At 42.0% G+C, this 15,755-nt stretch overlaps 1 protein-coding gene across 2 annotated transcripts in view; it reads left to right on the top strand.

Annotated features, from left to right (window-relative positions):
* Nucleotides 1–15,755, top strand: part of cdh8 (cadherin 8) — a 111,473-nt gene that overhangs the window by 32,684 nt on the left and 63,034 nt on the right. For both annotated transcript variants that reach the window (XM_034874135.1, XM_034874144.1), the window contains exon 3: nt 10,792–11,086. In XM_034874135.1, coding sequence (XP_034730026.1) covers nt 10,792–11,086 — 295 coding nt within the window. The remainder of the gene's footprint in view (nt 1–10,791; nt 11,087–15,755) is intronic.

Genomic DNA, 15,755 nt, shown 5'->3' with positions numbered 1-15,755 from the left:
GCCACCCCCCCACCACCCACCCCCCACCCCAGAGTAAAGCCGGCTGCCAAGTGCTTCCGCGAAGAAGAGGATAGCTTAATTGTTTCTGCCACAGCCATGCCTCTTCTTCATTTTTCTCTCTTTCCTTCCTAATCCCAGGGACAGGAAAATGGAGCTGTTATTTGCATGTCTAATGATACTCAATATCAACGGCCTCTCAAAGGAGAAGGCACAGATGATTATTAATATAGCCGCTGAAGCCCTCATCTTCACCGCCTTTTGTTCTTAGGCCTGAGCAAATACTGCTTTCTAATACCTGCCTCTTACTGTAAAAGCCGTATCCCTTATAGACACATCCGTTGGCTTTGAATGTGGAGAAACCACAACAGATACAGTCAGAGCATGTGTGTGTCTCTCTGTCAGTTTAAATGCTGGAATAAGCTACTGATGTAAAAAGAAATTGTCCAAATAATGTAGCTGGGATATTGATCCAACTGGAGATGAGATCAGAACACATATAGATGTTTTAGAGATACAGATTATAGCTTTTTTTTGGGAATGGTCTGGCTCCATGAATCTCATACGATAGAGCAGCTTTTACACACATTTGACTGATAACACGCAGTTAGTGCACATTAACTATTGATATAATAAAGCTATAGAGCCTGCAACGCGGTTGGAAGAAACACAGTAGAGACTCGCTATAGGACAAACAAAAGCTCAGCAAAAGCTGTCAGAGCCCATTATTCAAGTCCAGAAAACTTGCGGAATACCTGCAGGAGTTTTCAACACACAGCAATGCATGCCTTCCCAGTAGTGGCAGTTGGCATTGAAACTGGCTAATTTGCACGGCTTCTCAGGTTGAGAACAATGACTATGACAGCTCGAGCAGGCACAGTGGAGCACATCTGCATTTTTCCGCAGGAATGAGCCCCAAAGAATGACTCCAGCACTTCATGTCTTCCAATTATGGAAATATGTGCATGTCTATATATACTATAGATGAAACAGCTCTTGAAACACGCGGATTTCAATGCAAGAATTACAATTAGAATTACGACTCTGGTGCGTTCAGTAATTTATATACAAATATTGTTTTTTAATTATTATTATTATTAGTTAATTTCCAATTTATAGTTTGGCAAGGCCAGATTTCGAAGATGGATATGAATGTCCTTTTTACTTTTTACTATCTCGAGTAAAACCATACAAACCAATCATCAGCTTAAAGAATATGATTCCTATAAATGAAACCATCTGAAAATCAAACGATAGTTGTTTTTAACGCTTGCCTATTGGAATTCTCCGGAAGTACAAGTCCTACACTTCAAATTGCATTTCAATATAATAATGAAAAAAAGTATACAATTTTTAATTGACAAGTATCAAAAAAAATAAACTTTTTCTACTCTTTTTTGATAATAATTTTCCTTTTATTAAAGTGAAATTTGAAGTGCAAAACTTTATGTTTTACTTAAAAAAGCAAGGGTTCATTTTGTTTTCGTGGAACACTCCTCTTGACTTTGGAAGAAAAGAAAAGAAAAGAAAGAAAGTCAGTTATATTTGTAACTAATAAAACTTTTTAATCACGTGCCCCAATGTCCACCTTATTATCTTATTGGAGCTGTGATCATCCACCACCAACGTACACGTGGACTGGACCATGAGATAGAGGAACATCTGTCTGTCCAATGCGAGGTGCACCGTTATGAACCTTGGTACGGATGAAAGTTGTCTTTTTTTTTTAATTAATTCATGTAACTGTTTAGTACACTGCAAAGGAAGCCTGGAGACATATTTTTAGGATGAGACAAATAAACAGAACCTCGCCAGCTGTCTTAAAAGTCCGACTGTCCTGTCTTCAGTCAAAAGAGAAAATACAATTATCCCCCTTTTTGGACACCCTCTTCCACCTCATCCTTTCTATACCCTTCCTGACAGATGTAATATATATATATATATACATGTTTACTATTCTTGAGAGAACTTTCCTTTTCTGCTTTACTTTTTCAAAACAAGAGCTATAACACTTCCCACATCAAACTCACCAGTCGGCATGGGTTGTTTGTGACATTTAACAAGATCACATGACACACACACACACACAACGCATGAGTCTGTGATACTTTCACATCCACACTTATAAACTCTGTGGTTAAACCGCGAACAAAAAAGAAAAAGAAGAAAAAGCCCGTGAGAGATTGAAAGGAGGAGGAAAGCGGGAGGAAGGGAAGCCAAGGAAAGCGGGAGGGGGGGGGTAAAATGTTGAAATATGAATTATAAACCCGAGCGGCACCATCTGGACCGAGAAAACACACATCATAGTGGAGAGCCGGCACATTGAATTAGACTTGCTACGGGATCCATCTGCACCTCGTGAAATCAATCTCATTCCTTGATTTGATTAGGTCAGCCACGCTGAAGAAAAAGAGAACTGGTGTGCTGCTTGATTAAGCTTGTTTTGTTTTGCGCCCCTCCACCACCCACCCAAATCCAGCACGCTGTGTGTACCGATGAGTTTGGGGCCCACAGGTAGGGTAATGACAGTAGTCGAGGTTAATGCTACACAATCTCCCTCTATTTAACACTCAGCATGTGCGCCACAGCCTTCGTAGCCAAGCTCATTTACACTTTTTTCATGGCTCTGTCTCTTCATTGTTTAGAGCATTTCTTTTTTTCTAGAAATGTTTTTTTATTTATTTATTCGCTTTGCTTGAATCGCAGGTTTTTCTTCAGGGCACATGTGGAGCTGCCCGTGTGTTGGACAAATGCTTCATACCAGAAGAGGTGTTTTCTTACTTAGCTTGGTTCTCTGGTGTTGTAGCTTGGGCACACACCAATGAACAGACTGATTTTCCAATGCTCTCTTGTTGCAACAACAGGCATGTAATGAGCAGGCGGTAAAAATCTATAGACAAGAATGCTTGCATACAATAAGTCATTTTTGAAGTCTGGGTGCATTATGCAGGGTTGTTTTTATGTTCTGATTCTCTCTCTGTGGTGACACTGTACCCTCCTATGATTAAAATGCATCCTCCCATGCATCCACACTCACAAACAAAAGGCTCTTCATGGGTGGCTAAATCTAATTGCGTTGCCCTATTCAACTAAAGGTAGCTGCTTTGACTTTGACTTATTCTGCAGAAGCAATAATGCGCCTCCGGGTGTTGATGTAACACGTGTGCCATTGCTCAAAGTGCAGGGATGGACACAGAACACATTAGCCCTGATTGACCCTGGTACACATCGCATACAAATCCTGTTCAAATTGTCTCCTTTTTGTGTTTGTCTCATTAATTCATGATTGTCCAAGAGGAAAATAGAATGAAAGCGGAAGTGAAAGCTTTCCGATGATCTCTCTCTGCATTAAAAGGAAGGAAAACAAGCTGTGTGGAGAAGGTACAACACAGGGAGTCTCTGTGCTGATTGTAATTACTGTACCTTTTCTGAGTGGATGTGGCTTCAATTACAAAGCGGCACCTTTGCTTGTATGTGGGTCGTGACACAATCTCTTTCCCATTGTCTCAATGAAGGAAAAGTGTCTGCAGAGACAATAAATTAACAGAAATATTCAAGGAGCTGTTTCCCCTTTTTGGCCTCCATAAATACAGTGTTTGGAGACTCAAAAGAGCAGTGTTATTTTTTTTGTTTGCAACAAATGTCCACAAAGCCCTACGGATTTCAATTCTGTGTTGCCAGTGTAAGAGAACAACAATCAGTGGCGTCGGACTGGGGGAAAAAGGGACTGAGTTTCAAGGTCCTCACCTGTAATTGGAGGCTGTAACACTGAGGTATATAAGAAAGGTATACAGACATAAAAATCAATGGATCTTATAGCTATTTTCCAGCAAATACGCAACACTTAAAATCTGTCCTCATGTATTAAGAAATCAATTGAGGTTACAATATTTGTGAATGAAACTCTTTAATTTTCAATGTTCCAGCATCTACAGTACTGATGTTCACTATATGGTTTTCCTCTGATTAAATCTGTTATGGTTAACACCAGAAGGGAACTTTTCTGTCCAATTTGATAAAACGCTATGTGCCATGAGACAGACTGTAGGGAAAATGTTCCCAAGAATAGCTAAGTGAATCATATATCATGCATCGCGCCATCTGTTCCGTACATTCAAAATGTTATTGCAATATTTAGAATTACAGATTATTCATGTAGGTGTGATTAACAGAGTCAAAATCCAACAAATGGGAGGAAGCTGCAATTCATTTCCAGACATGTTTGAGCAGAATCTATCTGGAGTAACTATTTAGGCTGCAGTTGCCTAAGGGTGCACAGATGGGAAAAAAAATGGTAGCGCTAATTTTACCACTTTTGCCAATGAATTACTGTACCCCTTGCAGTTTTAGGCCCTATTGAATGAATTCCATGGATCGGTTCTTGGGAGATTGGATCACATTCGCAAGATAAAGAGAACTGGGTCACAATAAGTGACTGAACAGGATGGAAAAAGGTCAACATCTGGCTGTTACAAAAAGGTGCTGTGTAAACTAGTCCACGCGACACATGGCCTTGGGGTTCCCATACATTTTACATAACAACATGAAATCCACTACATAGTTAATGCAAAACATGACATTTTCGAGTGGGATTGTCTCGTTGGGTCATGCAGTTTTGGTAAAACCGCATTCAGATCTTACCAAACATGACATTTAGAGTCAACACAAAGATGCATTATACAGCACAATTTCATGCTGGGCTGTGTCTTTGCCATTTTGCACCATTTGCTACATTACTTAACATCAAATGTTACTTATTTGGATGAAAAGTAGTGGTGAAATGCCTGTGTACTCACATACTGTGATTAAGTACACATTTGTGATTGCTGACATAGAAGCAGTGTGTACCCTTGTATCATGTTTCATATCTGTATTAGTTGCTTTAAACTTCTCATGTTTTCATTTGAAAAACAGTTGAGAGGCAAAACTGGTCTAGAATTGAACATTTTACAATCAAGCAAAGATAAGACACACGTGCAAAAATTAATACAAATCTGTAAAGCTGAACTTTGTTTTATCTTCTTTCCAACCCTACATATCATCTCACAGTCCCTTGGATTAATATGTGACCCTTTGGAGGACCCTGAGGTAGTGAACCTTTGGACTGAACCACCCAACCATGTGTCCTCACCCAGAAAATGACCGTATGGGTCGAATAGGCCACCACGCACCAAATCTTTGTTAAGCGGTGACCTCTTTGGCTGAAAGGAATTATTGAAAGAGCATGTTAGGAAGTGAGGTGACAGAGTATGAGAGCGCTATGTAAGAAGGTAGGTAGGGATGTGTCAAAAAAACAGGACTTTCACTCAGAATTCTAGGATCCATGTCCCATGTAAAAACCAAAAGTCGGTTGTCATTTTAAAGTAATTGAGTTTGAAATTAACAGTTTTAGTCCGTTCAACAATGACCTGACGTTACCTCCTTATTTCAGTAGTTGTATGTAATCCCTCATGTTATCCTAATCCTACCTAAGTATCTTTCTTGCCTAAACTTAATTATTTCTGTTTCACAACGCGTATAAAACGACACCCGTTATGTTAAATAGAAGGATCACATTATTACGGTCACATGATTAAACCGCAACAATACGTCAGTAAATTGTTTATCGAGTCTTTGGAAATGAATCCATAAAGTCGTTAAGGTCTAAGGATGTGCAACCAAAACCAAACCAGCTACAAAGTACTTTTCTACTTACACATTGTTGCATCTGTCATAACAATAGATAGTCAGAGCGGCCATTTTTCTTGTACTAGTCAAAGTACTTGTTTCTTCTACTTTGACTTTTGTTCATTTAAGTACATTTTGCTCATCCTACTTTTACTTAAATATAATTTTGAATGCAGGAATGCTGGATTTGTATACTGTGCATGTAAAGGAACTGAATACATCCAGCACCAATAATAAATAGTGTTCAATTCCTCAAACGAAATGACCCTTAACGAGGACTAACTGAGGTAGTATTTGGAAAAGGCAGTCGGACGTACTGTGTGCAGTCTGTTCTAGCTGACAAGCTGCATCACAGTGACAACATCTCCTCCCTCTCGCTCCTCGCTGCAGTCTCCCTCTCCTTCTCCAGTCCTACTGGTACATACATAGGAGGAGCACATGTCCTATCTACCATTTGCCCTGACAAGGAGCAAAGTCATTAGTTCTCTCTGTCGGGTTACACTTAAGCATGTGGAAGCCAGGCCCGAGGCAGGGGGTTGGGGGGTTGGGGGGTTGAGGGGGTTAGTGGGTGGGAGTAAAATCTGTAGAATCTTTCTCATTAGGACACAGTGATTGTTCAAGTGATTGCCGTAAAAGCTCATCTTCAGCAGGGACTGTCATATTTCCTCCTACGCTGACAGGATAAGCAGTCCCATGCAGCCCCTGATTGGGAGTTGTGGTTGGCAAATGGAGGTGTGCATGTGAGTGTGTGTGTGTGTGTGCATGGGCGTGCACAATAGTTCTTGCACGAAGCAGACAGTAAAGTAATGCAACAAGATAATTTCTTCTGTCAACCAAGGTTTTCTTTATCACCCTGAGTTGCAGCCTCAAAATATACGTCTGTCTTTTCAACAGTGGCTAAGGAAAAACTCATAACAACTTCCCCGGTCTGTACATACACACACGTTGCACTCACTAATGGCATTATTACCTCTTGGATGATATATTCTGTTGACATTCATAGAATGAAGCAATAACACTGTTTACTTTGATAACAAGTCCAATGAAACTACACGTGACAGCTGTAGGACTCTTTCATATAAGGAATCGAAAAGTCTTCTTCATACTTTACAGATCACGTGATCTCGTGATGTTGCAAGCATATGATCACATTTTATACCACAATAAATCTTCTCAGACTTGAATGAATGTTGCGTTTGTGTCTGGACTACCAGCTAACCAAACCAATCAGCATCCGGTGAGCAGCTTCTGCAGCTACGGACGTTCAAAACAACATGGCAGACGTAATAGACAGATGGTGAATCAAATCCTCTGAGCTTCATTGCTACTCTAGGCTCATGTTACCAGACCTTCAACCACATCTCTGCTGAGGATGGTCTGGGTAGTCCACAAAGCATTCCAGCATGGGAGAAACACATGCTCTGGTTTTTGGCATTTCGGTAAACCCATAACAATCATCTTTGGCTGAGCCCAGCGCCGGACGGAGCCACGGTGCCGCTGCTAAATAGCCTTTGGAACTTGTTCTGGTGGAACATGTGTACATTCAAAGGTTGCTGTAGTCGTGGAACAGAAAACTCACTTGGACAGATAGTCTAGCTAGCTGTCTGGATTTCCCCTGCAGAGATCTAAGGACCAGGTAACCATAGTCCTCAGATTGGACAGATAGTCTAGCTAGCTGTCTGGATTTACCCTGCAGAGATCTAAGGACCAGGTAACCATAGTCCTCAGGTTGGACAGATAGTCTAGCTAGCTGTCTGGATTTACCCTGCAGAGACCTGTGGAGCATTTAACCATAGTCCTCAGAAATCCGCCGGAGGTTAGAACGCCAACACAAAGGAAGCAGGAGATCACATCCGGACAAAATGAGGGACACTGGCGGATTTTCCGGCTCCTGAACAATCCTGGAAAATATTGAACATTGCCACTCTAAGTAGTCAAATACAATAAAAGAAATCGGCAGGGCAATGACCTACGTGTCTAAACCACCTGTGCTCAGAATAGAGTATTGGTGCTTTGTGACTCCAGTCTATGTTTTAGCACATAATCATCATGGCGACAGCACTATGTGCTGCATGTTTCCTGAATGCCACAGTTAAAGTCACTGACTCTTGGGACTGTTTCAGTTACCCAGGCAACACAGTTAATGACAGGGACCCATGACAGACCCCCCCCCTTTAGTAATTGTACTCTTTGATGGTCTCCTGTGCACTCCAGTGCTAAAACTGTCTAATAAGTGTGCGACCAGGGCATTTAAAGCAGACATCATTGTTAAGAACTGCAGCTGGTTACAGCCACCTCTGCTCTAATTTCAGGAAACGTGGTGTTAAGGTGGCAGTTTCTCGCAGAGTGATGATTGATTGCACAATACTTTATTTTTTTTCTCAAATGAAAGCTCACATTATGCCAAGTTTTATAAAGTCGAGAATTTAGTCATCCATCCATAATTTGTGTTAACTTGTCAGCCGTAAATGTGACATGGCTTGTTCTACCTAGACAGCCACACAAAGTCGCAACTGACGTTACAAGAGGAGGAATTGATCCTCCAAAGCAAACGAAAGCAGTACGCGTGTTGTATGTTCTAGATATGCATCGGTGTTGTTTTCAGGCATCTAGCCTGAAAGTGCATGGCTGGTACATGACCCACCACCTTTTCTAGTTGTACGAGGCCCTGCCCTGGAACCCTGACCCAAACCATGGTGGGTGGATATCAGTGCATACAAGTAAGAGCTCATTTGTCAAAATTTGGCAAAATGTTTAGTTGAGAATGCCCTGCCATGGATATCCAACTATATAACTTCCTTCCTTAGCCTCGTTTTTGGATTATTTAATTAGTTTTTCCATTATCTGTTGTGATGGTTTGCCAAGTTTATATTTTCTATGTAAAGTAAAGGAGTCTAAGTAATGAATGTATCAATTCATACTACACATTTTAAGTGTGGAAAAATGTTGTAATTTCAAGGTGATAATCACTACTTTTTTTTATAATGAAAAAGCAAGTAAGTCAGCTTTCAGTTTGCAATACTTTTTTAATTTTTTTTATTTTGAGGGGGATCTATATGCCTTTTTCATTGTATAAAGTAGAGAGATGACAGCAAGTGATGGAAGAGAGACAGAGATGGGCGATGCAACAAAGGCCCCTCGTTGGATGCACACATCTCCATCCATTACAAACACAAAGCCAAATCAACCGGAAAGCAACAAAAAGTACACTCTCATTCAATCAGTTTCCATGGAATTATGTAGGTATGCAACTTGATCAACATCATTGTGCTAAACAGTTCATTCTTGACCTTAAAAACAGCAGTTGGCAAAACAACTCAAGGTCCTCTTATGCGTTTGTTACATCACACGGTCCTCATCAGCATCTTGAGTCTGCACAGTTGCCATGGAACTGGATGTGTTCAAACTTAAGCTAGTTTCCCTCACAGTCAAGCTTTGCACTTAATTTTTATATTCTTGTGCATTACTTTTTTACACCAGTGACCTCGCAGTACACCCAGTATCAAACCCTTGTATGTACGACATATTGAACAACCAAAACCCATATGCAAGCTTAAATATACCATTTGCCCCCTTATGGTGGAAACATGCCGCCATACATGCCGAGCTGCAGGCATACCTCTACATAATAGAAGTCATACAGGATAAAAAAAACAAAAACATTGACAGACCAGATCATTAATTTGAGCTCATTTAAGGAGATTCTCAGTGTGCAGGATGTTGCGAGGCATTTGTGTTAATGAGCTACATCATTCATGTGAAATGATGGCACAATTAGGAAAACAAAAGTGCAAGGTGTGACAATTTAAGTGAATGTGCTTTGTCAGTGTCTGCAAACAACACCTCCGAGTATATGCATAAGAGCCGGTGTATAAAAACATTGCGGGGGGGGGGGTTTAGAGGTCGGGATTCTCACCGACAGATTTTTACTTTGCTAGTCTGCACCCTGACCGCGCTCCCGTGGGGATCTCTGTTGAAACGCTATGGCAGGAAAGGAAATTAAAGCTGCTGAATACAGATGTTGTGATGCATGCCTGTGTGCTTAGCTGTGTGTGCAAGTGTGTGCGTCTTTATGCTTTTTTAGAGGCATGCACATTAACAAACATACAAAGTGAAAAGAAGCGGGCTGCCAGCCGTGTCACTACAACACTGCAACGTTGCTGGATTTGTAAATGTTCTGCTCGCTGCCTCTCTCCTCCCCTTCGAAAGTCACTCACCTTGGGGATCAAGAGGCTTACATGAAAGGTGACTTACAGTAAAAGACATGCTCTTTCTGTTTATTTGAATAAAAGAAAAGTTCTTTTCTTCCCTTGAGCCAAAACGCTGGGGTTTTCTCTTTTTCTCTGACCTCTTTTCTCCGTCCTGCACAGATTAACCTTTTCTTAACATACAGAAGGTTCTGCCTGGTCTTCTGTCCACTGATGTTTCAACAGCCTTATGTAGCATTGGCGGATTCATTAGTTATACTCAGCCCGTTCTGCGAATGGCAGCCAACCACTCGGCCTAGCCCGTAATGCAGCTTTGGTGAACTAATTAAACTGTAATTACAAAATAATGAGGGACATGCAGTATCGCCCAGTAACTTAGGGCTAGTTATTTGTGAGCATGGATTGTCATGTGCAGAGTTTCTTCTTACGTTTTTAATGGATTCTGTGACTTTTCTGTCCTCGTGTTCTCGTGTTATGGAATGCACATTCAAAGCACTTCTAGCTTCTTTGTTCAGTGAATTTCACACTGTTGGGAGCAATATCCCCCACAATGTGTGTTTCTATGATATATTTGCAATGTATAATGAGGAGCAATGTAGGCTAAGGTCCATTTCCTTTGCTACTTATAAAGTTATTGCCCCCAGCGGGCCTCATTTAGCAAAGTGTAGGCTATGTTGAGCCACGTTTAGTATCCTTGCTACACTCGTTGCCGCAAAGCACAGCAGCAAAAACAACACATTACAGTCACACCGTACACGTACATGCATTTACACTGTGAGAACTTGTAGAATCAGCTGAGCATGTAAGCTTGCATTCATTAACCCATCCTTGTGTCCGTTTACACAGTGGGACCAAACTAACATGTACACTTCACATTTACACCTGCAATTAATACTTTTTCTTTTCCTTTTAATTGCAGCTACACACGGACTTGGATGTGGGCGGCAAGAACATCAAGTACGTCCTAGCGGGCGAGGGCGCAGGTACCATCTTCGCCATCAATGAACTAACGGGCGACATCCACGCCATGAAGAGGCTGGACCGCGAGGAGAAGGCCGAGTACACCCTAACAGCCCAGGTGGTTAACGCCGACACGGACGAGCCCTTGGAGCCGCCGTCTGAGTTCATCATCAAAGTCCAGGACATTAACGACAATCCGCCGCAGTTTAACGAAGGCCCGTACCGAGCCTCCGTTCCAGAAATGTCTGCTGTTGGTGAGTCACAGCAAACAGATTTCCTTTCTGGTCTGTGCCGCACACAGCAGCCCAATCAGTGTGTCAGTGTTTTCTGAGGCTCTAATGGGCTATTGCATCAAAATAATGAGTCAATAGGAACTAGAGGAAATGAGTGTGCCTATTTACATGCTTGCCTGCTATGAGCATCTTGGCAAATGAAAACAGTGTACAAGAAGGATAAATCAAAATGCTAGAACTTCGCTCATAGCTCAGCGCTGCAGTGAACAACTGCTGCCAGCGTAAACACACACGTAGCTAGGCACAAAACACTAATGGTACAGTCGGGTTCATAAATATTGGGACATCGACACAATGCTAAGCTTTTTGGCTCCATACACCACCACAATGGATTTGAAATGAAACTGACAAGATGTGCTTTAACTGCAGACTTTCAGCTTTAATTTGAGCATATTACATCCAAATCAGGTGACCGCCGTAGGAATTACAACAGTTTGTGTATGTGCCTCCCACTTTTTAAGGGACAAACAGCAATGGGACAATCGGCTGCTTAGCTGTTCCATGGCCAGGTGTGTGTTATTCCCTTGTTATCCCATTTATAAGGAGCAGATAAAAGGTGTAGACTTCATTATAAGTGGGCTATTTTCATCTGCTGGCAACTCTCAATATGAGATCCAAAGAGCTGTCACTATCAGTGAAGCAAGCCATCATTAGGCTGAAAATTGAACACAAACCCATTAGAGAGATAGCAAATCCTTAGGTGTTGCCAGATCAACTGTTTGGAACATTTTCAACAAGAAAAAATGCACCGGTGAGCTCAGCAACACCAGAAGACCCAGAAGACCACGGAAAACAACTGTGGTGGATGACAGAAGAATTCTCTCCCTGGTGAAGAAGACACCCTTCACAGTCGGCCAGATCAAGAACACTCTCCAGGAGGGAGGTGTATGTGTGTCAAAGTCAACAATCAAGAGAAGACTTCACCACAGTGAATACAGAGGGTTAACCACAAGATGGAAACCATTGGTGAGCAGCAAAATCAGGAAGGCCAGATTAGAGATTGCCAAACAACATCTAAAACAGCCTTCACAGTCCTGGAACAACATCCTATGGACAGATGAGACAAAGATCAACTTGTACCAGAGTGATTGGAAGAGAAGAGTATGGAGAAGGAAAGGAACTGCTCATGATCCAAAGCGTACCACCTCATCAGTGAAGCATGGTGGTGGTAGTGTCATGGCGGGGGCATGTTGGTGCCAGTGGAACTGGTTCTCTTGTATTTATTGATGATGTGACTGCTGACAAAAGCAGCAGCGTGAGTTCTGAAGTGTTTAACAACCCCCAGATTGAGAACCACTGCCCTTCAAAACAGCCCACTAACAAAGAAGTCCAACTAACACAATGCAAAAAATAACTCAGCAAATCCAATTCAAGGGCGTTACTTTGGGTTGTTGTTGCCACTCTTCATTTGAACCCCAACCGGTCGTCAGACACCACCATGCCAAGAGCCTGGGTCTGGGTCTGGGTCTGTCCCAGGTTTCTTCCCAAAGGGGAGTTTTTCCTCGCCACTGTCGCACTGTTGCTTGCTCTGGAGGAAACTACTAGAACTGTTGGGTCCTTGTAAATTCTGGAGTATGGTCTAGACCTGCTCTGTCTGTAAAGTGTCTTGAGATAACTCTTATTATTAATTGATACTATAAATAAAATTGAATTGAATTCCGGGCAATATTATCTGCTCATGTTCAGCCAAATGCTTCAGAACTCATAGGACGGTGCTTCACAGTGCAGATGGACAATGACCCGAAGCATACTGCAAAAGCAACTAAAGAGTGCTTTAAGGGAAAAAAGTGGAATGTTATGCAATGGCCAAGTCAATCACCTGACCTGAATCCGATTGAGCATGCATTTCACTTGCTGAAGACAAAACTGAAGGGAAAATGCCCCAGAACAAGCAGGAACTGAAGCCAGTTGCAGTAGAGACGTGGCAGAGCATCACCAGGTGGAGCATTTGTAGAAAGGGTGGAATTTTGATGGCATTCTTGACCATTTTCATGTGTGCAGTACCTTGTGTGGTATAAGCTGGTGATCACTATGATCCAATTTGCATGGAAAGATTAGAAAAGTGTTAAGAATGTAATATGTTGAAAAGTCTGTCTAGAACCAGAAATCAATGTGGGGCACTTTATTTAAAATGGAAGACATTTAGAATTAGGCGTAACCCTCCTGTTGTCCTCAAGTCAAATCTGACCCCTTTAAAAAATTGCTATATCTGAAATATGAGTTTCTTTTTAAACAACTTTGTACTCTTTGGAAATACAATTGATCACTTTAATTCCTCTGATCTTGACTATTAGTCAAAATAATTCATAATATCTGCATTTGTAACTCAAATATTAGGTTTAATCCTACATAAATGAGGGTTATTGACCATGAATTAGTACCCAAAAAAGTAGTGTAAAACTAGTGGTAGTGAGGTGTTGTCCTCCCAGGAGGACAACACAAGGGTTAACAAACCTTGTTAAAGGAAAATGTGTGCGAGGTTATTTTTTAAGTGAAGATTCAGACGTTTTAAGTATATTCATAGATAACCCAGACTGCGCTAAATGGAAGCACAAGGGTTTGCATTTACACTCGCCACACAGTCACTTAGCATGTCAACTCTGACTGATGCTAATCGCCACGAGCTACCTTCCATCAGACCCCCCTACAAACTGTTACACAAACCGCCGCCCAACACTTTCCAGTCCACTGTATGCTAATGTATTCATATATTCACATTATTATTCCATCCATGCATTTAAATGACCACTGCATGACGATCACATCATTCAAATGTGCAGCTCATGTAGGATTGGTAGAAGCCTCTAAGTGGATCAGTATACCGTTTTTTTGTACTTTTTCTTCAGGGGAGCCTCGCCGCTGACCCCATAGCAGCAGGAGGATTGTAGCAAATGTTTCCATCAGTAGCAGGAAAGAGATCAGAGTGTGTCTTTATGCCGTTCTGACATTGGAGGAGTTCAGCGAGGGGGCCGAGGTCTGTTGTTGGGCGGTATGCGTTGTTGTTGTGTTTTCTCATCGAGCTTCCCCTTGTTACCTGTCACAGAGCTGACATAACATGCTAGGGCAGATGGTGCGAGGTATGTTACGGGATCTGTTTGGTAAATCCCATCTGTAGGTTGCAGCCTTTACGTCACTTCTCTGAGGTAACGGCGATTTAGCTTCAGCTTCTCAGGACGATGACGACTTTTATCAGCTGTTGGTGGAAGAACTATTCACATGCTTTACTTAAGTTAAAGTACTAAATGCTGGCCTTACAGGGAGGTGTGTTCAGGTGCATTCTGGTCATGCTGGTCTTACAGGGAGGTGTGTTCAGATGCAGTCTGGGCGTGCTGGTCTTACAGGTAGGTGTGTTCAGGTGCATTCTGGTCATGCTGGTCTTACAGGGAGGTGTGTTCAGATGCATTCTGGGCGTGCTGGTCTTACAGGGAGGTGAGTTCAGGTGCATTCTGGGCTTGCTGGTCTTACAGTGAGGTGTGTTCAGGTGCAGATGGTCATGCTGGTCTTACAGGGAGGTGTGTTCAGGTGCATTCTGGGCGTGCTGGTCTTACTGTAAGGTGTGTTCAGGTGCATTCTGGGCGTGCTGGTCTTACAGGGAGGTATGTTCAGATGCATTCTGGGAGTTGTGTTCAGGTGCATTGTGGGAGAATCTTGTGGCAGCAGAAAGGGATTGCGTCATTGACCTCCAAAAACCTGGTCTAAAGTTAATAGCGTAGCATTTCATTGTTATTTTAACAGCACATTAGCGCAAATTTCCCTAGGCTCATGCACAGCGTGTGCACACTATGCCAGTTACACACACAGGGACACCCAGCAGCACACAAAACATGCAAAAGAATTAAAAAAAATTAACTACAATGTGTGAAATAGTATTATGACATGCTCGCGTGCTTTCACTTCACGCACAAGCAGATCGGTTTCTTCTCTCCTTCCTGCTCCGCAGATCCGCCATCATAACAGCAATGTGCCAAGGTACACACACGCCTAAAGACTCTGTGATGGGTGATTGTTGGGTAGTTTCTTAAACTACATGTGTTTCGTGTGCAAAAATCTTAATCTTAAATCTTAAAAGTACAATATTTCTCTCTGAGATGTACCCGAGTAGAAGTAGAAAGTGGCATGAAAAGAAAAGACTCAAGTAAAGTAAAAGTACATCAAAGTTGTACTTAAGTGCAATGCTTGGGTAAATGTACTTTGTTACATTCCACCACTGAGGCGGTGGAAGCAAAAAGGAACAAAACAGTGCAAAAGAATCCGTGTAAACACGGAACAACAGTGACTCGGTTACTTGATTCCTGCTGCTCATTGTTTTTCAGTGGAAACGGATTGCAGCCCTCCGAGGGGGTTTGTCGGTGCAGTGCAGGGACAGCCGTAGCGATGGGGTGGAGAGCAAAGTGGTAGTTGACAGCACTGTGATTTGCCAATGGGAATAATGCATAAGAAATGGAAATCGGCGTCTCTTTGTTGATTGTTGTTCCCTTTTGTCACTGCTGATTAATTAAACATTCACGTTTGCTCAGTTGTTTGCTTGAAAGGCTTCTTCTTCCCTGCGAATAGTTTCCCTCTTGTTAAGTTTTCATGTGCTGCCGCATTATGGGGGAAGAATCGGAGGCTGTGGACATGCAAACAATCG

The sequence above is a fragment of the Etheostoma cragini genome, chromosome 1, assembly GCF_013103735.1.
Source record: "Etheostoma cragini isolate CJK2018 chromosome 1, CSU_Ecrag_1.0, whole genome shotgun sequence".
In the NCBI taxonomy this organism is placed as follows: Eukaryota; Metazoa; Chordata; class Actinopteri; order Perciformes; family Percidae; genus Etheostoma; species Etheostoma cragini.
Note: the sequence above shows the minus strand (reverse complement) of the source record. Positions and strands in the feature narration are given on the sequence as shown.